General features: G+C 53.8%; 1 protein-coding gene across 1 annotated transcript in view; it reads right to left on the bottom strand.

Moving 5' to 3' along the window:
* The window catches only part of LOC119715446 (antigen WC1.1-like), a 50,060-nt gene extending 36,837 nt beyond the window's left edge, over positions 1-13,223 (bottom strand). Inside the window, exons 1-11 of the mRNA XM_072030353.1 lie at positions 12,863-13,223; positions 12,318-12,632; positions 11,883-12,209; positions 11,488-11,802; positions 11,022-11,362; positions 10,516-10,549; positions 10,120-10,428; positions 9,721-9,756; positions 9,317-9,457; positions 8,582-8,677; positions 7,717-7,869 (exon numbers count right to left, since the gene is read on the bottom strand). Coding sequence (XP_071886454.1) covers positions 7,717-7,869; positions 8,582-8,677; positions 9,317-9,457; positions 9,721-9,756; positions 10,120-10,428; positions 10,516-10,549; positions 11,022-11,362; positions 11,488-11,802; positions 11,883-12,209; positions 12,318-12,632; positions 12,863-13,223 — 2,428 coding nt within the window. The remainder of the gene's footprint in view (positions 1-7,716; positions 7,870-8,581; positions 8,678-9,316; positions 9,458-9,720; positions 9,757-10,119; positions 10,429-10,515; positions 10,550-11,021; positions 11,363-11,487; positions 11,803-11,882; positions 12,210-12,317; positions 12,633-12,862) is intronic.
* Positions 13,224-20,528: the final 7,305 nt, after the last annotated feature.

Genomic DNA, 20,528 nt, shown 5'->3' with positions numbered 1-20,528 from the left:
CCCAGACAGCCCTTTCATGGGACAGTGACAACCACGTCACCCCAGCCCTCTCAAGCGCCCTCCTTGCTGCTGTCTGATGCACAACAGGACCTCCCATTGTGTGCTGGCCAGCACATCTGCTGAGGGCCAGGGAGGCTGCTGCAGGGGCGGGGAACTCAGCATGGCCCTTGCAGCCCCCTGCCCTGGGCCTGCCTCTCCACTTGGCCTCTGCCCCGGCCTTGTCTCTGCTGGCAGGAGGGCTCTTGGCATGTGCTCCCTTGGCCTACCCTCGCCTCCACAGAGCTGCTGCCCACTCAGGCTGCTGGCACAAATGTGTCCTCACAAGCAGCAGCACCCCTTGGGCTGTTTCTCCTGGCCTCCCACACCCCACTGCCTTGACTCCTTGTCTCTGCTGGGCCCCTCTTTGTCACCCAAATGTGTCCCTTGGCTGACAGCTCCCTCTACCTTGACCCACAGGATGGTAAAGATGGGGTGGGACATATTACCATGATGTGAGGAAGTATTTTTGTAATCTGCATTGGTGATGGCACAAAAAGACACTTCCTTCAGCAGTGATCTACATCCTTCTTCAGGTAAATTTTCAGGATCTCTATTCATCACAGGAGAAGAAATACTGATGGTCACGAGCACATGGATTTCATTGCTTTCTCCATCATGGTGTACTCCCTCATCTTCCAGGCACTTCCACCCATCTTGAATAAACCATCCATATTGAATGTCCCCTTTCCACCTGCCTGTTTGGACCTATGCACTTCCCACGGTTCTCCTGCTTTGCCCTCCCATTACTCTTTGATCGTTCAGAGTGTTCTCACTGACCCAGTTTCTGCTTTGAGATTCATTGAGTTCAAGCTTGCCCATCGATTAGCAGTCTGCCTAATTGTTTCTGTAGCAAGCTCCTCATCATTTATCATTGAATTAAAATCATATGGAATAATAGTAATCTTAATACCTATACTTTCCTATTAATCAGTATAAAACACTAAATTTACTTAATATTAAAACCAGTGAGGTAAGCCTGACTGGAGACATACAAGATGAGGAGCTTGCTTTGCTGTTTGGAAAATTGCTGCATGCTTTCTTGTTGATTGTTTTAAAATAAGGAAAAACCCTTCTGTGCCTGTGTGCAGCCAGGTCACTAAGGAAAGCAGGTGGGGGCTGGTGCAAGGGGGCTGTAACATCCAGCTGCAGACTTCAGTGCAGAAGTGTGGTGTAAGGGAAAGTGATGCAAGCACCAGGTGGCCAACGAGAGAAGTGTCAGGGTTGGGGTGGTGAGGAGCAAGGTTGTCTATGCACTGTCAAAACTCAAGTGTCTGCTTTTCCTCCTTTTTTCACAGGAGAAGCCCAGGATTAATATCAATTGAAGAAAGATGCTCAAAACTGAAATGCAACAAAATTCATCCTTTAAAATTAGAAGAGATGTTTATTAGGTGCTTTTTGAAATCTTCCTCTTTAACTACAGCATGAAAGCTCTCCAATTAGTTGTCCTAGTCTTGAAGACATGAATTAAACTATGGAAGACATATGTTTGCTTAGAAGTTTCTGCATTGTAATGAGTTCCATGGTGGATTTTGGTGCTCAGTCTGTGAATGTCAGATACTGAGAGGAGAATGATGCAATTGCTTGAGAAAGTAAAGTCAGAAGGAAAGGTTGAAGTGACTTGGAGTATTAATGGGCCCCACTGAGGGCCGTTACCAAGAGATTCTCCTCAGGGACTTGTTAGGGCAGAGAATTGGAGGCCATAATTACAGATAGGCAAAGCACTGTGCTGAGAAAAGTCTGGGTTTATTGTGCTGAAGTAAAAGGGCCAGGTCCTGACTCCAGCCACTGGAAGGGAATGTCCTGCACTCCCATGTCTGTCTCTGGGCTCTTGCTGGCAGTCTGTGGGATATGGTGGGCAGTGTGATGCCTCAAGAAGAACAATGGTATTACACCACCCTGCCTCTGCACAGGGTCTCAAGAAAGCAATGTCCCCCCTTGCAATGACTGTATCTCATCTCCTCATAAGCTCTGTTCAAGGGGACAAAAATGTCAGGGCTGCTGGGGCCTTCTCTTCTTGCCAGCACCCACCTCCTTGTCACCTCCAGACTTCCCTGTGCTGCCCCACACTTTGTCCTATTTCCCTGAAGGCTGCAGACACCCATCTCTGTTCACCACCTTGCTCACATCCTGGCATTTCTCTGGTTTCACTGATGTCTCGTCAACCCTCACCAGCTGTTCCTTCAAACACAAAGCCATGGTCTGATCAAAGACACTCTTTGGGTGACCTCTAGCACCACAGCACAACTCTTTGAGGGACATTTCTTCCTCTTCATGGCCAATGCCAACCTTCCAAGGTGCAATTTCTGGCAGGTTTTTCTCTCCTGCTCTTTCCTACCACCAAAGAAAGTTCCACATGGGTGGAAACCACTCCTAAAGTAGGCATCCCAACCCATTGGCCTTCTTGCAGCCTGTCAGCCAACCAGACCCAAGTCACCTCACCATGATCTTCCAAACCATGGGCCTGCTACTGGCCTTGCAGCTTCTTGTGTAGACAAACTCAAGCCTTGTGCCTCCTGCTGTCCAGTTGTGTATTCAAACAGAAGCGACAGGACAACCCATATGTGGGCCTTCTTTCTGTCTGGGTCCTCCTGGGTATGTAGGCAGAGGGGATCCCACAGTCAGCATGCCAACCAGGTGCCTTCTGCTGGCCTACCAGGACCACTGGTAGTTATCAGCTGAAAAGTACAGATCCCAGGTAGAAGTGTGACCTGTCAGCTACTTCAGACAAAAGTGACCTCACAGTCCCTTTCTGTGACACTTTCCTGCTCCTGCCCTATCAACTGCAGAGACAGAAGAGACCTCACATTCCCTTTCATAGGCCAATTCCTCCTGCTGGTTCGGGAGATCCTGAGGGAGAGCTGAGCTCATCAGAGCATTCTCACACATCTTCTCCTTGTGGCCTAGAAGCTGATCAAATCCATGGCCCTCACATTCATTTTGAATGCCATGTGACTGCACAGCAATCTCACAGTTCCTGCCCTGCCCAAAGGGAACAAGAACCTAAACTTAAGGGTTAGGATAAGGGTTAAAGGTGAGAAGGTTAATGCACAGGAAGACAGGCTTTGGATAATAGTTGTTCATGTATGGCATTGGGGACTATGATGAACCCTTCTGGGTGAGAGATTAAGCAGCTGTTTAGTGGGAGGGTTTGGTGTTCTGCTTTGTGTGTCAGGTCTGTGGTTACGGTATGGGCAAGCTGTTTGTTTGAGGGTTTTGTTTAGGTCTGCAAGAAGACTAGGGTTGAATAGAGCATTTTAATGCTAGTGTTAAGGGCAGGGATGAGGTTGAGCAAGAGAAGAAAGGTAATGGAAAGGGGTGATGGACTAATTTTGGCTTCAAGGGATATTGTGGTCAAAAATTAGAGCAGTGGACTCCTGTCAGGGTGTGGAGTGGCATTTAGATTTAGGTATTAATGTATCAGGTTAAAATAGGGTAAGGGCATCACATGACTGCTGTAAGTCAGCTTTATGGTGGGTTTAACATTACCTGAATATTCTTACCTCTTCAAAATAGTTAGCTTCTGCTGTCCAAGCTCCTCTTTCTTCCCCCAAATCTCACATCTCTCCTGGCCAGGCTCCTCTTGCCTTCCTTGTAAAGAAGTTTTTCCCAATATCCAACCTGAACCTCCTCTGGCACAACATTAGCCTATTCCCCCTTGTCCTATAAAAGGGCACGTGGGAGAATAGACCAATGCCCACCTCTCTACAGAAGGATGAGGAATGGGATCCCTCAGGTGGATCCCATCCAGCCCTACTGACTTGTGTACATCTAAGTGCTGTAGCAGGTCTCCAACCATGTCCTCATGGATTATGAGGGCCACATTCAGCTCCCCATCCCTTCCACCAATCAGGGGGATGGGTACCCAGAGAACAACTGGTCTTGTTGCTAAAGACTGAGGCAAAGAAGGTATTAAGCACCTCAGCCTTTTCTTCATCTCTTGTCACTTAGTTTCCTCCTGTATCCAGTAAAGGATGAATATTGTCCTTAGTCCTCCTTTCTGTGTTTCTGTAATTATAAAAACTTTTTCTGTTATCTTTAACAGCAGTAGTGAGACTGAGCTCCTGATGAGCTTTGGCCTTTCTAATTTTGTCCCTACACAGCCTCATGACATCCTTATAGTCCTCCTGAGTGGCCTGCCCTCTTTTCCAAAGGTCCTAAACCCTCTTTTTCTTCCTAAGCTCTAGCCACAACTTTCTGTTCAGCCAGGCCAGTCTTCTTCCATGCTGGCTCATCTTTGGGTACATGGGGATGGACAGTCTGCTCCTGAGCCTTGAAGATTTCCTTCTGGAGGAGTGCTCAGCCTTTCTGGACTCCTCTGCCCTTCAGAACTGCCTCCCAAGGCACTCTGCCAACCAGTGTCCTGACCAGCTCGAAGTCTGCTTGTAGAACACCTCATCTGTCTCCTCATCCGGGTTTGGCAGTCAATAAGATATCCCCACCAGGATGCCTGCCTTGTTGGCCTTCCCGCTGACCCTAACCCATAGGTACTTAACATTATCATTCCCACATTCGAGTTCTGAAACTTCAAAACACTCCCTAATATAGAGAGCCACACCACCATCCCTTCTGTTCTGTCTGTCTCTTCTGAAGAGCCCATAACCATTCATTGCAGCACTCCAGTCATGGGAGTGGTCCCACCACGTTCCAGTGATGGCAACCAGGTCACAGCATGCCTTTTATTTCTTTTATTTCTTTGCTATTGAGCAATGGCTACAGTTATATTATATTGTACATGCAATAATAAAATCTCTGTTTATGGCCCAGAGGAATTAGGCACTTCAAATGTCACTCAGATGTCACTCTGCCATCTCCAATATCACCTGGTGTCTGCCTCTGAACAGCTCCCTTTTGGCCTCTGTCTCTATTCAAAGTGCTGAAAGCTGAGACAAGCAGCTTACATGCTGCCTGGTTTGTACCCACCTGAACCGAGGCAAGAGGAATCCCAACTCCTGTGGGATTCTGTGAGGCACGGGGAGGCAGCTAAGCCCCCTTCTAGGGGAATGACACAAAGGATGAAACAAAGCCTTTTCCACATGCCTCCCTCACCTGGCTGTGGTCTCCCTGTTTCTCAGCACTGCCTTCTTTGCCTACCTGAAGCCCCCCTCTATGTCCTCTTCCTCCCTTAATCTTTTGCTGGCAGTTCTGTACTAGGTGGTGCCTCCAGCAGTGAACCCCCTCATCTACAGCTTGAGGAACAAGGAACTCAAGGATGCAGTTTCGAAACTGATGACTGGAGGTTTTCCGGAAGGAATAAACTGTCTGTGTTCTTAATGTTAACTGTATACAGACCCAGAAATCTTTCTATTTGTTTCTATTTTTTTCTTTTTTACTTTGCTTTACTTCTCATAGTGTTTCCCACAAAGAAATATCATTGTTCATACCTTCCTACACAGTATGTACCTGTCTCACGTGACTCCAAGGCTTTGTATAAATGGTGGGTCAGGCTTTCTGTGTATTTTAATAAAAGAAAGGACCATGCATTGACTCACAGACTGATACCCTTCCTTGTAGACCTGTGGTGGAGCTTCAGGGGCACATGGCAAATTGCAGAGGTGGAGGGGAGAAGGGTCCTGCCACATCAGCACTGCCAGGGTGCAGCATTGCCAGGCTGCACCTGTGATTGTTCCTTGTTCTTGGACAGCACTACAGAGACAGTGAATTCACCTGCCTCTGTACGCAAGAGGCAAGAGGGAAGATGGCAGGCAGGCGTCTTTCTGGAGGAAAGGGGAAGCTGTCAGGAGAGCCCAAGCGCTTGGCAGGAACAGTGTGTGCCAGGGAGTCAGTAGCACATGAAGCCCATAGAGCATGGACACGTCCCAGGTGGAACCACCCTGAGGTGCTGAATCTGGGTGGGAACAGGCAAAGGAGAGCTCTGCAACTCCAGGGAACACAGCAGGCATGGGGAAAGCTCTCTGTTGAGTTATTTGTTACACCTCTGGTGAAATTTCATGGATTTAATACAGTGAATCACCCCAAAACATATCCTGACGTTGGAAGTGGGTCACTTGTGCATCACCTGATATGGGAAGTGGGTCACCCTTGTGGGTCCCTTCCAGCTCAGAGTATTCCATGAGTCTCTGACTCTGAAGAAGGCCGCCTATCTGTGCCGGCTATCCATGGCCAAGGAACCACTTGTGTGGGAGGCAGTCAGTGGCAGTGCCCCCCACCAGCTGGCTCTGCCTCCCCAGCCTGACCAACACGGCCCTTCAGAGTGCCCCCACGGCTCCACTCACCACAGCCCCCTTGCTCTACAGAGCAGCACCACCAGCTGGGGGGCTGTGGGCAGCATGGGCAGAGGCTGCAGGAATGGCTGCTCAGGCCATCGTCTGCAAACATACTGAGGGTACACTCAATCCCCTCATCTAGGTCATTAATAATGGTATTAAACAAGATAGGCCCCAGTACCAACCCCTGGGTGATGCCACTAGTAACGGGACGCCAACTGGACTTAACTCCATTAACCACAACCCGCTGGGCTTCCATGGCCCTCCAGACAGTTCTTCACCCAAAGGAGACTATACACAGCCAGGAGAGATGACCCAAAGGGATTAAATAGATGCTCCAATAAGTGTTCCAGCCCACCATCCCACTACCAAAAGCACTTCCCAGCCTGCAGCAGAAGAGCCTGTTGGGGAAGAGCTTGAGGGCTGTGGGGACCCACTAGCAGGAGCTGGTGCCAAGTCCTGCCCAAGGGTCCAAGACATCTCCCTGTTCAAGTCTTGCAGCTGAGGTATCTCTGCCCATGGGTGCTGGGCAGGCATCCTTGGCCTCCATGGGGGCCCAAGGCAGCAGAGGGTGGGAAATGCCAGTGAGTGTCTCATGGAACTTCCCAAAGATCCACTTTGTCTGGAAACTGCCTGTGGCTGGCAGGACAGAAATGTTTCTGTCAGTAGGAATAGTGTCCAGGGACCAGGGGCTCTGTCAACACCACAGCAAGACCACGATCCTGCTGGCTCTAAGATGTGCCCCTTCCCAACTGCTGGATTTTTGAGCTCTTCTCCCCTCCATCAGCCTCAGGGAGACACCATGACACCTGGGCAGGGAAGCACTGGACCTGGGGCAAAGCCCCCAGAGGGTTTTAATATGAGGAAATACCAACACACAGCATAAAAACAGGGGAATAGCAAGAGGGGAAATACCCATGTGCGTCTGCTGACTGCTGGAAAAGGGAGACCATTCCCTGGCACTCACGGCTCTCCCAGTGGCACTGAGCTCTCCTCCCTCCCAGCTGCACCCAGCTGCTCAGCAGGGCTGGGCTCTGCTGGCCTGGGGCTCTGGAACTCTTGTGCATGGGACTCTGGTGTCACATCCTGGGTGTCCTCATGGGGATATGCCAGAGACACCTCTTCAACATCGTCATAGCCTGTGGTCCCCAGGAAAGGTGACGAGGTGTCTCCATCAGCTCCAGGGTCCCCAGCACGTCTCCAGGAGTGCAGGCTTCCCCCTGTAAGCATCAAGGCAGGCTGCTGTGGTTGGGCCTGTGGGGTGCCCCTTCGGGCTGTATATCACCTTCCTCATTCTCACCAGCCTGAGACACTCGGCCCATTCTCCCAGCCCCCACAAAATACCCCAGGACAGGTTCTCCATGTGGAGAAGGTCAGGCTTTCAATATGGCATGGATTCTCCTAGGCCTGGGGTTGGCATCTAGGAAGTGGCAGTGTTGCATTGCCCTCTCACCTGTGGCTGCATGCCTCAGCCCATCTCCTTCCTCTGGTGTCCTGGGCACTTCCCAGTCCCTCTGCCCAGGGACAGGATCCTCCCCAGGGTCAGAAACCTCCCCAGCATCATCATAGCCATCTGCTGGATAACCTCCGGGCAGGACAGGGACATCTGAAAGGAGAGGGAAGGTGGTGGCAATGAGAAGAGATGTCCTGCAGAGCAGAGGATGGGAGGGTGTGTGGGGACACAGGGCTGACATGCTGCTGGTGTCAGGGTCACAGCAGAGCATTCATGCTTCCAGCTCTGTTGATAAGACTCGGTGGCCACTGCTGTCTGTCTGGTCTGTCTGCAGGGAGGAGAAATGGAGACCTTTCTTCTCCCCCCTCCCCGACCTCTTATCCCTGGGTGTGGCCCCAGACCATCCTCCTGCTCATGTGCCTGGGGTAGGGCTGAAGCTGGGTCACGGACCCCTCTGAAAAGGAGCCTGCAGAGAGCTGCAGTGGGTGCTGTGGGATGAGCCCTGCTGCCCTGACTGGTGGTCAGCACTGCTGGGGATGGGCACCCACAGAGCTGGGAGTGCATGGGGAGGAGACCAGTTCCTTGCAAAGAGACAATTCTCAGAGGGACTCCAACAGCTGCCCTGGGAAAGCCCTTCACATATTCCTTGGTTCAGGGAGAAGCAGAGAGGGGCTGTCCCCTCTGGGATGGGCAGAGCTGGTGTGGAGGAAGCTCCTCTGTGGGGGCCAACACCTGGATGCTCTCCCACAGACCCCATGGTCCAACCATTTCAGGGACCATGGGCAGGAGCTGCAGGGCACAGCCCTGGTCTGAGACAGGGAGAATGGACACAGCAGATGTGCCCCCGCAGGTTACCTGCACCCACCTGAGAGACTGAACCTCGGCTGCTTCTCCCACGCCAGGCTGTAAGCGATCTCCTCGTACACGGCCTCAGGGAAGGGCTCCCCAGCTCTCCCGGAGCCTGGGGACAGAGGCAGGGCTGGTCTGGGAATGGGCAGAGAGGGACAGGACCCCACTGGGCTCCCCCAGCCCCATTCCCTAGGCCAGCACAGGGCTGTCCCCACAGCACAGCCCCACTGTGTTGTGTTGGCACTGAGGCCACATCCCCAGGGAGGGCAGCATCCCCATGGGATGGTTTGGGGCAGCATCAGCCTCGTATCTGGAGACAGCCCTTGTGCCCCTTTGGTCCCTGGGTCATGTCCCAGTGCAGACCCTGCACCAATTCCCTCATTTCCCCTTCTCATGGAGCTGCTCCATCTCTGCCCCACAGAGCAATAGCACAGCCCGTGCCCTGTTGGGGGGTGGCTGATACAACGGTGATGGACTCCACTGCCCCATGCTCCTCCTGCCACAGCTGCCCAGAGCACTGCCAGCAGTGCATCCTCCCCTTCTCACCCAGCCCAGCTCTCACATTTCTCTTCTCACCCCAGAACGGATGCCTCAGGCTCTGGGCTCTCTCCATCTCTTTCTGCTGGTGCCCCATGGTCTGTCAGTCAGTGGGGCAGCACATGGGGCAGGAGGCAGCACACGGCTCTGTTTCTGTGCCCCAGGACACCAACACCTTCAGCCCTGCCAGGAGGACCACTGGGGAAGGACCCACCTCTGTGCCGAGCCCTGGCGCTTCGCACTTGCCCAGCCAGGAGGGCCAGGAGCAGGCAGAGGAGGGCCCCCAGGATGATGCAGATGACGACAGGCACCGGGAGTCTCTCACTGCTGGTGGTTGGACAGCCCCGTGGGGGATCTGCATGGGCAGGAACATGGCAGGGGCAGCAAGGGAGAGGTCGGGGGCAGGACATGCCACTGCTTACCACACAAGGCAGGAGGGGCTGGGGGGGACAGGGCTGGGTGATGGGGCAGCTCCCACCCTGCTCCAACCCCAACTCCCCTCATCACAGACTTCTCCCAACTCCCTCAATTTCACAGCCCAGCAAGGAGCCCCTTCCCCTGGCTGTGGGTCACAGCTCGGCCATGTTCAGACCCAGCCCCAGGAGAAGGACAGCTTACCTGCTTGTGGGGGTAATGTTGCTGTCCTGGGTGCAGCTGCAGGGGAGCAGAAGGAGAGCTGGGCTGAGAGGCTGGGGCTGTGGCACCAGGCAGCCTCCCTGGCAAATGACCCCAGCATGTGCCACCTGAATTGTCCCTCCTGTGGGGCTGGGCAGGGTGCCAGGGACAGGGCCCAGCACCACTGCTCTGGGCTGCTCACAGGACAGTGCAGGCAGCCCAGGGAAAGTGCTGGCACATCCAGCCCCACAGAGGCTGCTCCCCACCCACCACCAGCCTCCCACTCTGCAGGGACACCCTTGCTCAGGCCAGCAGCGGGGCCATGCCTGGATCCAGCAGGGCAGATGCCCAAGCCAGCTCCTTGCCAAGCCCCCAGCCATGTCTCCCAGCCCCACTGCTCACCTGAGCAATGCACAGCCGCATCTGCCTTATGCTGGCAGGCACCGCTGTCCCCTGGCTGGGCCCAGCAGTCCTGCAGAGACAGCTCCGTCCCCCTGCACTCCATCAGCCACATGGGGCCCGTCCCCTCTCCAGCAGCAGCCTGGCCCAGGGCATAGAGCGCGGGGCCACAGCCCAGCTGCCTGCACGCCACCTCGGCATCCCGCATGTCCCAGGCATTGTCACACAGCGTCCCCCAGGTGCTGCAGTGCCAGATCTCCACTCTGCCCGAGCAGCCGTCCTTGCCTCCCACGGTGCGGATCTTCTCCCTGTCTGGGGAGGCAGCAATGTCCCATGGCACCGGGACAGCTGGGACAGCCCTGCCAGGTGAGGGGGGCACGTGCAGGGGCAGCTCCCTACCTGTGCAGCTGGTGGAGTTGGGGCATGCAGCCACCTGCGGCCTTTCTGTCCATGTCCCAAAGGAAAGAGAAGTTGGGCTGAAAAGGGTTGTTCTGGGGGTCGTGCAGAAGAGAGCAGAGCTGACCTCTGCTCACACGTCCCCATGCTGCCTGGGTCAGGGCAGCAGCAGAACCCTGTTCACTCAGGGGACACACACGGCACTGCAGAGGGGACCCAAGTGCTCGGCCCCACAGGGTCCCTGGTTCACAGAGCAGCAGGAGGCTGTCCCAGGAGGGGGGACTCCTGAAAGCCCTGCATGGTCTCCTCTCAGACCTTGCCTGGAGTTGCCTCTGCATCCCCCAGGGAGCTGCTGGGAGCCCGGCTGTTGACTGCTGCTGGTGGACATGGGCGGCTCTGAGAGCTGAAGTCACCTTTGTGCCACCAGCAGCAACAGGGTCTAATGCAGGAAGTCAAAGCCCCTCTGGGTTCCTTCTCTGCATTTCACCATACCCAGTGGGGAACAGGACCTGGTGCCTTGATGGCTCAGATTTACCATTGCAGGTGATATTGGCCTCATCTCGGCGGTCAGTACATGACTGTGGATCCCAGGGAGCGGAGGGACACTGCCAGAAGGAGCTGTTGCTCTTCCCACACTCCACGCGATCCAGCCATGCAGTGCCAGACAGCTTGGCATAGTTAGAATCTGTTTCCTGTTCCCCCTCATTCCCGCAACCAAGCTCCTTGCACACCAGTGACACCGTCTCGGTGGTCATGGAGTTGGAGCAAACGCTGCCCCATGTCCCGTTGTAGAAAACCTGCAGGCGCCCAGAGCAGCCGTCGCTGTTCTCCAGTCTCAGGGCCGTGAACTCTGGAAGGAGGAAAGGCCCCAGGGACGTCCTTGGATGTCAGCCACTGAGGGCCTTGGCCCTACCTGGCTCTGCCCTCACCCCAGCCTCACTGTCCCCAGCTCCCAGCCCCACTCCCAGCACAGACCTGAGCAGATGACTCCTGCGTCCTCCTTGTGCCTGCAGTCGTGCTGCCCCCAGGCCTCGGCAGGGCAGTCCCAGAGAGCAGCTTCGGCCCCGGAGCAGTTGACGCCATCCAGCCAGATCTGCCCGGAGCCCTCCCCAAACCGAGCAGAGCCGGCTGCCTCCAGGGCCCCTCCGCAGCCCAGCTGGCGGCAAAAGACGACGGCGTCGGCCAGGTCCCAGGCGTCGTCGCAGACGGTGCCCCAGCGCCCCTGGTAGTAGATCTCCACTCTCCCGGCACAGCGCCCGGCCCCGTCCACCAGCCGGACCTGCCGGCTCCCTGCAGCGGGAAGAACCCCGATGCTCAGGGGCTGGCTGCCCTCCGGGACCCACACCTGGGGGACGTGCAGCACCACTCACCCCGGCACACGACCCCCACGTCCTCCATGATCCCTGCTGCCTGTGTGCTCTCAGGCAGGGAGGTGTTGCAGAGACTCAGGTCAGCCTCGTGCCCTGCACACCACACCCCACGCAGCCCCACAGGTCCTCGTCCTCGCTCGGCCCTCACGGGGGTGTAGGCTGCCTCTGCCTCTCCGCACTGCAGCTGCCGGCACACCACGCTGGCCTCCTGCATGTCCCACTGCTCATCCAGGACTCTGCCCCACGTCCCGTGCTGGAAGACCTCCACGCGCCCGTCGCACCGGCTACCTCCACCCACCAGCCGTACAGACATGTGGCGAGCCGGGCCTGGTGAGAGGAGAAATTCAGCAAGGCACTGCCGTGGGGTCCCCAGCTGTGGGTGGCCGTGTCACACACCAGGGGCAAATGGACTTTGCAGCACTGCCCAGCACTCACCTGAGCAAATGACAGCAGCAGCGTTCTCCTGGGAGCACGGCGAGGCCCCCAGGGCAGTCACCGGGCACTGCCCCAGGTGGGCTTCAGTCCCGTCACAGTGGAACGAGTCTCTCCAGACGGGGCCGGTTCCTCTCCCAAAATGCCCTCCTCCAGGAATGGACTCAGCAAAGCCACAGCCGAGGTGCCGACAGAGAACTTGGGCGTCCGAGAGGTCCCAGCGGGAGGCACAGAGGGTCCCCCATGTCCCCAGCACCTCGACCTCCACCCTGCCCTCACACGCTGTGCTGCCATTCACCAGCCTGAACCCTGTGTACTCTGGGGACAAAGGAGGATGAGAGAGGCCACATTTGTGCTCTTGCTCCCACAGGAGCTGCAGGAGAGGCCAAAGGGACAGCGTGCCTTTCTCCTCCTGCAGCACTCTAATTTTAGGGCTGCAGACCACCACCTCACCCCACCTGTCCCTGACCCAGCACAGCCCAGTGCCCACCCTGCTCTCCTGCCCCCACCATAGCCCCCGTGGGCACCATCCCACCCCAAGTCCTTACGTGTGCAGGTGACATGAGTGCCATTGCTGTGGGTGCAGGCCTTGTCCTTGGGGGCCCCCGTGGGGCAGAAGGAGAGGACAGATTCATTCCCCACACACTGCAGCTCTCTGTCCCAGACAGGACCGGCCCCTTCTCCCAGCTGAGCTGCCCCATGGACAGACAGGGCTGTGCCACACTGCAGATCCCTGCACACCACCTCGGCAGCTTTGGCACCAAAGTGGGAGTGACAGACAGCTTTCCACTGGTCCCTGTCGTAGACCTCCAGACTTCCTGAGCAGGGGCTGTCCCCTCCGACCAGCCGCACAAATCCTGGAGCAACCAAGGAGACCTGTGAGTTCCCAGAGCCCTCTGGCACTTCCATGCCCACCTCATCCCTAAGGCAGTCACATGCAGAGTCCCCCAGCCAGCCCAGCAGCTCTGAGAAGGTGCTGGTGGCACAAAGATGTCAGGGCACCCCTACTGCTCCTCAGAAACCAGCCCAGCACCCATGTCCTCTTTTGCAAGCCCCCAGCAGCAGACACCGCTCAGACAAACTGCTGCTGCCCGGAGTCCCTGGGTTGCCCGGCCCCAGACCCAGCACTGCAGCACCCGCAGCACGTGGGCCTGGGGAAACAGGCCCAGGAACTCGGGGCTACTTAAGCCTGCTCTGCCCCACAAGGCTCAGGCCAGTTAGAAGAAATCCTTGGATCTGCCAAAAAGCCCCCCTGTTTCCAGGGAATGCTGGGGCTCTTGGGGAGCTGCTGTTACATGGGGCACTTCGGGGAATCCTCTGCAAAGGGGGGTCCTCCGGCAGGGACAGTGTGGTGCTGGGCATGCACGTCCCCAGCCACCTACCATGCATGGGTCAGGAGAGCAGGCAGAGAGCAACCCTGGGCTGACACGAGCTCCCGGTGTGAGGGCAGGCAGAGAGGAGAGCCAGGAGGTGCTGGCACAGCCCCTGGAGCACAGGGCAGGCAGGAGAGGCTGAGCAGTGGGTCAGCAAGGCCTGGAGGGGCCATGTCTCCAGGGACTGGCTCTCATGGGGTGACCCCAGGACAGGAACAAGGTGCCACTTTCCACCATGTTCCTCTGCACAAGCCCAGTGCTCCTGCCCTCTGAGCAGCCCCTCTGCTTTGGCCGAGGTTCTCTTGGCTGCTGGGGGTACAACCCAAAAGTCCTGGGCCATTGCACGCCCTTCCCTGAGGCTGCTGGTGGCTGGGGGAGCTGCTCTAGATTCCCCTGGCATAGGGACCAGCCTGCCAGACAGGGCCTGGGTGAATGGAGTAGAAAGATGGGAACCAGGCAACACAATGGGGAAGGGTGGGGGCTTTCCTCTCCCAGACCCAGGCACCTCCCCAGGCTTGGCTGCTCCAGCTTCAGGGCCAGGCTCAGTGTGCTCCCACTGGGCTTTCCCCAGGGACAAGGGACACCATCAGTGACAGACCCAGCTCAGAGTGCAACTTGACACACAGAGCCATGTTCTGGTGTCCACTTGTTGCTTCCTGAGGTCACAGCCAGGTCCCTTAGGAGTGTCCTCATCCCAGAGGTAGGGAACAAGTTCAGTCCTTACCTGAGCATGTCACTCCAGCATCCCAGATGTGATAGCAGTTTGCTTGACCCCAGCCTTTGTGTGTGCAGTCAGACAGGGCAGACTCCTTGCCATTACACTGAACATTATCCATCCAAATGGGCCCAGATCCCGGCCCAAAGTGTGCATATCCAGGAGCTTTGAGAGCACCCCCACAGCCCAGCTGCCTACAAACCACTGCAGCATCGGACATGTCCCAGGAGATATCACACACGGTCCCCCACTGGCCCTGATGTTTCACCTCCACTCTCCCAGCACAGCGACTGCCGCCATCCGCCAGCCTCACCTCCGCAGCCCCTTCAAACACCAACACAGGAAGGGTCAGGAGAGTTTTGAGCCCCACATTGTGTGTCCGTGAGGACCCCCTCCCCAGGCAGACTCCCAGTTCCCAGGGTGGGATCCCTGTCCCCATAGGCTGTCTCAGGGGCAGTGGGGGGTTCCTCCTCTCCCCATGGGCTACACTGGGCTGCGGGTACCCAGCTCTAGCCCTCCTGGGCCATTTGCTGCCCCACAGCCCTCACCACCTCCTCCCACCCCAGCGGACCCCTGCCCCCACTCATGCCCACCCCCACAAAACCCCCAGCCCTGCACAGGGCTCCCACTCCTCCCCTTCCCAGTGTGCCCCAAACAGACCCATGCCCCTTGAGCAGCTTCCATTGCCCATTGTCTGCCACAGGCACCTCCCAAACCCACTGTCTGGGTTGACCACAAGGATACCAACAGCCCACGTCCCTTCCCCATCCCTGCTGTCAGACTGGCCCCTGTGCTTGACCAGGGCCACCAAGAATAACACCTCTCAGTGCAGATGCCCCAGTCCCCTTCTGTTAATGGGACACAACCTGCCCTCCTGGAGTCAGTGCTTCCCCAGATCCCAGGGGCAGGGAACAGCACACAACCCCTCTGGGGCACCCCAGACATTGGCTGTGCCCTGGAGATCACTGAGGGCCACTCTCACTGTCTGGGACTCCTCTAGATCCAGAGGCACAGTGCTGGGGAACAAGGGGTCCCAGAAAGGTACCCAAGGACAAGGTGTCTAGAAATGAAGTCAGGCTTGGGCTGCCAAAAACATAAGAGATATGAAAATGGATTACCCCCTCCCACCCAGACAGGCACAGATTAAAGAACAGAGCTGAGAGACTGAGCACCTTCTGCCTCTCATTTCAGTGGTGCCTGAAAACAACCCCACTCCCAGAGAGATCCCAATGGCCCCACTGCTGCCCACTGTCCCAAGGCTGTGGAACAGAGAAGCTGGCACTTACCTCTGCATGGCTGCACCCAGAGGAACAGCCACAGCACCCAAGGGGACAGGAGTCCCTCTGTCCCCATCCTGAGGCTCCTGTCCTGACAGCACGGCCCTGCTGCTGGAGCTCCTGGGGACCCACGGTGAAATGGTAGTGATATGATGGGAGGGCAATATATCTGTGCAGATGCTGTCCCAGCTGCAGGAGGAGCCAATCGAAGCAGCAGGCACCTTTTTAGACGTTATCGGCACTTATCTCCCCTCCGACGCAGCCCAGCTCTCCAATGAACTTCTCCAGCGCTCTTCATGACCATATATGATGGACGGCTTCACTGCGGGTCTCACGTCACTGCGGTGGGACATCATCATGGGGTAGGGCTGGCTGTGGGGGCAGCTGGCTCTGACATCCCTTGCAGCCTGCTGTGGGAGCACGGAGCATCTCCTAAGCTGTAGCATCCAAGAGCCCAAGGTGCGATTGTCCGGCCGTCCCTGCGCCATGGGATCCAGGGGACTGGTCCTGCAGCAGGGCTGTGTCAGGCTGGGAAGGGACCAGCCCCTGCCCCTGCTACAGCCCCCTCTGTGCTGGCAGCAGCAGCTGGGAAAGGCCCTTGGGCAGGGCCAGAGCCCCATGATGGGGGTGCTGGCTGTCCCGTCCCTCCCCAGGGAGCCTCCTGTGGGGTCCCGGCAGCAGCCAAAGCTGGTCCAGGGCCTGCCCTGGCAGCAGAGCTGCAGCCCAGAGCCTCAGGCGTCTCCCTGGCTCTCAGCGTGTCACCCAGGGGCCGTTATTCCCCGCGGCGGGTCGGGAGCTGGAGCCTGCCTGCCCCTGCAGGTGCACAAACCGCAGCCCACGTGACATGGTGCCCGGGCAGGAAGACGGTGGTTTCCCCCTGGCCCCGTGCCCAGGCATGGCCCTGCGGTGCCTCCCAGCTTCCTCACAGCTCCAAGCCTGGCAGAGTCCAAGAAGTGTTAGGACAATACTTTCAGATGTACAGTTTCATATATATGTATATATATATATATATATATATATAATTTTAAATAAATAAAAATATATAATAAATACATGTAAAAATATATATTTTACTAATATATTATATCAATATCATATCATATCATATCATATTGTATTATACATTATATTTATTGTTATGTTGTGCTATGTTATTATATATTATATACTATATAATTTATATTATATAGAATATAATATATAATATATAATATATATGTATAGTATATAGTATATAGTATATATATACTATATTATATATATGCTATAATATAATATATATAGTATATATATATTATATATATACTATATTATATATATATATAATGTAATAAAATATATAATAATATATAATATGATATATTATATTACATTACATTACATTACTTTACATTACATTATATATTATATACACACATTATTATATATTATAATATAATATCATATATACTATTATTACATGTAGTATGATGTATAATGCAATATATAATATATAATATAATATGTTATATTATATTATATATATATATTATATATATAATTATATAATATATAATTATATATAATTAAAATAATTATATAAATTATATATTATTTTATTATATAATATATAATATATATAATTATTTTTTGTTTTTATTTTTTATTTTATTTAAATAATATATATTATATTGTATTAAATATTATGTTATGAGTTTTTATAAATATCATACATATAGTGTTCAATATATGTATATTTATAAATATATACATATATTTTTTATATTTGTGATATAAATCTTTTATAGTTTTTTAGATACATATAATTTAATTTTATTCTGATGGCTGAAGTTGGTCTCACTGTTCTTCAGTTATTTCCAGAGCAGGATATTTCAAAATTCAGTTCAACCCAGCTCCAGGTGATGCCATAGCATCTTCACTTGTCACGGCCCTGTTCCTGGCCTGCATTCAGACAGCAATGACCTCACAAACACCTACACAATTCTTGGTCTGCCAGCTCCTCGGGCACCAGTTGCCTCACAGGTACAATGCATGGGCCTCTCCCTGACCTGTCAGTTACTTGATCACCGATGACCTACCCACAGACCCACACAAGCCATGTGCTTATTCCTGGCCTACTGGCTTCTCAGGCACCAGGGTCCTCACAGCATCTAACACAGGCCGTGATTGCTCTCAGCCTGTCAGCTACTCAGGCACCACTGTTATCACAGGAACAATCACCTGCCATGGGCCTGCTCATGGCCTATCCGATCTTCAGCTGACAGTGACCTCATAAGCACAGATGATCTATTGGAAGATGTCAGAGTCCCTGCCCATGACAGGGGGTGGGTGCTCATGCTCAGCTGGCTGTTGACCAACATCCCCAGGTGCTTTTCTGTTGGCATCTGTCCAGACACTCTTCTCCAAGCCTATGCTGCATGGGATTGTTATGGTCCAAGTGCAGGAGCCGGCACTTAATCATTGTTGAATGTCATGTGATTGCACTCAGTCCATCAATCTAGCCTTTCCAGATGCCTCTGAAAAGCTTTCCTTCCTCAAGAAGACCAACTGTCCCAACTAACTTGTTATCATCTGCAAATGTACTAAGGGTGTACTTGATCCTCTCAGTCAGATCATCCATCAAAATAGTAAACAAAGCTGGACCCAGTACAGAGGCCTGGGGAATGCCACCCATGACCATCCACCAACTGGATCGATCTCTCTTCACTCAGACTCTTTCAGCATGGCCATCCAGACAATTCTTCAGCCAGCAAACTGTACACCTGTCCAAGCCATGAGCAGATGGATGGGTTGTCATTCTGCAGGGCTGCTGCTACTGAGTCCACACTGAGAAGATGTAGCTCCTTCTATTAGGCTTTCTGGGATGCCCTGTGCTCAGTCCTTTCAAACCATGTAAGCATGAATTTGGTGCTAGTGATGAGCTGGTTCTCAGCTCATGTTCCAGTTACTTGCTAGCATGTATCATTGTTGTTGAGTTTGTACAGCACTGGCATTCTTGCATTCCCTTGTGTCTCTGCTTGAGTCTGCATTGTCAATGGTAGTTCAGGAATACTGGAGGGGTGGCTGCAGGGAAGCATGAGGTTGCATCTGTCATGGCGGGACCTCGGTCAGCATTCACAGTGCAGTGACTCAACTTTGACACAGACAGGAATTCTATCCTTTGAGGGAATCCCAAAGGTAACACCTTCTTGAAGGGAGATGCCATCCTGAGTCGTGTCCTTGCCTGTGCAGCATCTGTCAAATGGCTGATATAAGTTTCTCCTAAGAAGAAAGTCCCTATCATGAGGGACTGTCTAGAGCTGGGCTCCTCTGCACAGTTCTGACACAGAGTCTTCTCTTGCAGGGGCTCTCCAAGGGCTGCAGCCTCCTTCAGGCCACATCCACCTGCTCCCACATGGGGTCTTCCATCAGCTGCAGTGTGGAGATCTGCTCCAACATGGTGCACCACAGGGGAACTTCTTCTCCAGCACCTGGAGCACCACCTCACCCTCTTTCTTTACTGACCTTGGTGTCTGCCGGGTTGTATCTCTCACATTCTCTCACTCTTCTCTCCCAGCTATTTCTTCATGTCATTTTTTCCCCTTCCTTGAAAATGCTCTCACAGAAGTGCAACCAGCATCACTCATTGGCTGAGCATTGGCCAGCAGCATGTCTATTTTGGATCCATCTGGAACTGGCACTTCCCTAACAAGGGGCAACTTACGGACACCTTACAGAGACCACCCTTGCAACCCCTCCGCTATAAAAGCCTTTCCATGTAGGCCCAGCACAACCTCCCACCTGCAAAGTAAAAACAGAGCCCACACAAGCAGCAGCAGACCCATGAGCTGACAATGGCAAGGCACTGCTGCTGCTGCTTTGGGGCTGCTAGCAGATGAAAACCCTGACAGAACTGCTCAGAGCTTTTTATTTTTTTTGTCTCTGTCTTCCATGGATGAGATAAAACAAGGAGGGTTTTGGCAGGGGGTGAGCTATTCCACACTTGTGCTTAGGTGGGAGGTTAGAAACCAGCCCAGGTATTTTCACCAAACCCAAAACACACACACATCCCAGAGCAACAGGGACCACACTATCATGGCCCAGCTCTGCACACCCATGCATTTCCTGACAGGACACATTGGGTGACACACACGCTGGTGATTCCAGGACCAAGGGGACTCCTCAGAGGTATTCCAGCTTGGCTCAGGGCATGTGCTTACCCTACTCTGAGCTGGAAAGATCCCCAAAGTGCTCACTGCAGTATTTCCAGCCTGTGGAGTTCAAGTAATAGTCAAACAAGCTTTGAGAATGTGCCCCAACACACACCTGCACAGTCATGGGCCTCCTGCTGCCTCCTGAGACCCTGAGACACAGCTGACCTCAGCAGAACATCCCCACCCATCTCCTCTTTGAGTCCTGTGACCTGACCACATCCATGTCACCTCACCTGCCTCCTCCAAGACCAAGGGATTGCTGTAGGACCTTTCATGCCCTGCTCAGCTTCATGAGGCCAAACTGCTTCAGTTAGGTGACTAGACCACGGGAATGCAGGATTTGGGGCTTAGGTGTTCAGGTTAGGGTTTAGGGATTAGATTTTGCCTTCCAGGGTTAGTGGTTGGGCAGAGTATTAGAGGGAGGCCTGTGTTTACTGCGTTGGCTTCTAGTCTGTGTCTAGTGTGAAGACGATGTGATTTGTTGGGCTTTTCTTCAGGGCTCTGTTGAGGAATCATGTTAAGGCTGGAATTCAATGCTAGGGATTAAAGGCTGAGGAATAGGGTAAGAATTGAGCTAAGAGTGTACGGTAAGGCCTTATGGGATTTGGGACTTGGCTAACCCATGCCAGGTGAGATTTGGGGTTAGGAGTAAGAGT

Source organism: Anas platyrhynchos, chromosome 32 (assembly GCF_047663525.1).
Source record: "Anas platyrhynchos isolate ZD024472 breed Pekin duck chromosome 32, IASCAAS_PekinDuck_T2T, whole genome shotgun sequence".
Classification (NCBI taxonomy): Eukaryota; Metazoa; Chordata; class Aves; order Anseriformes; family Anatidae; genus Anas; species Anas platyrhynchos.
Note: the sequence above shows the minus strand (reverse complement) of the source record. Positions and strands in the feature narration are given on the sequence as shown.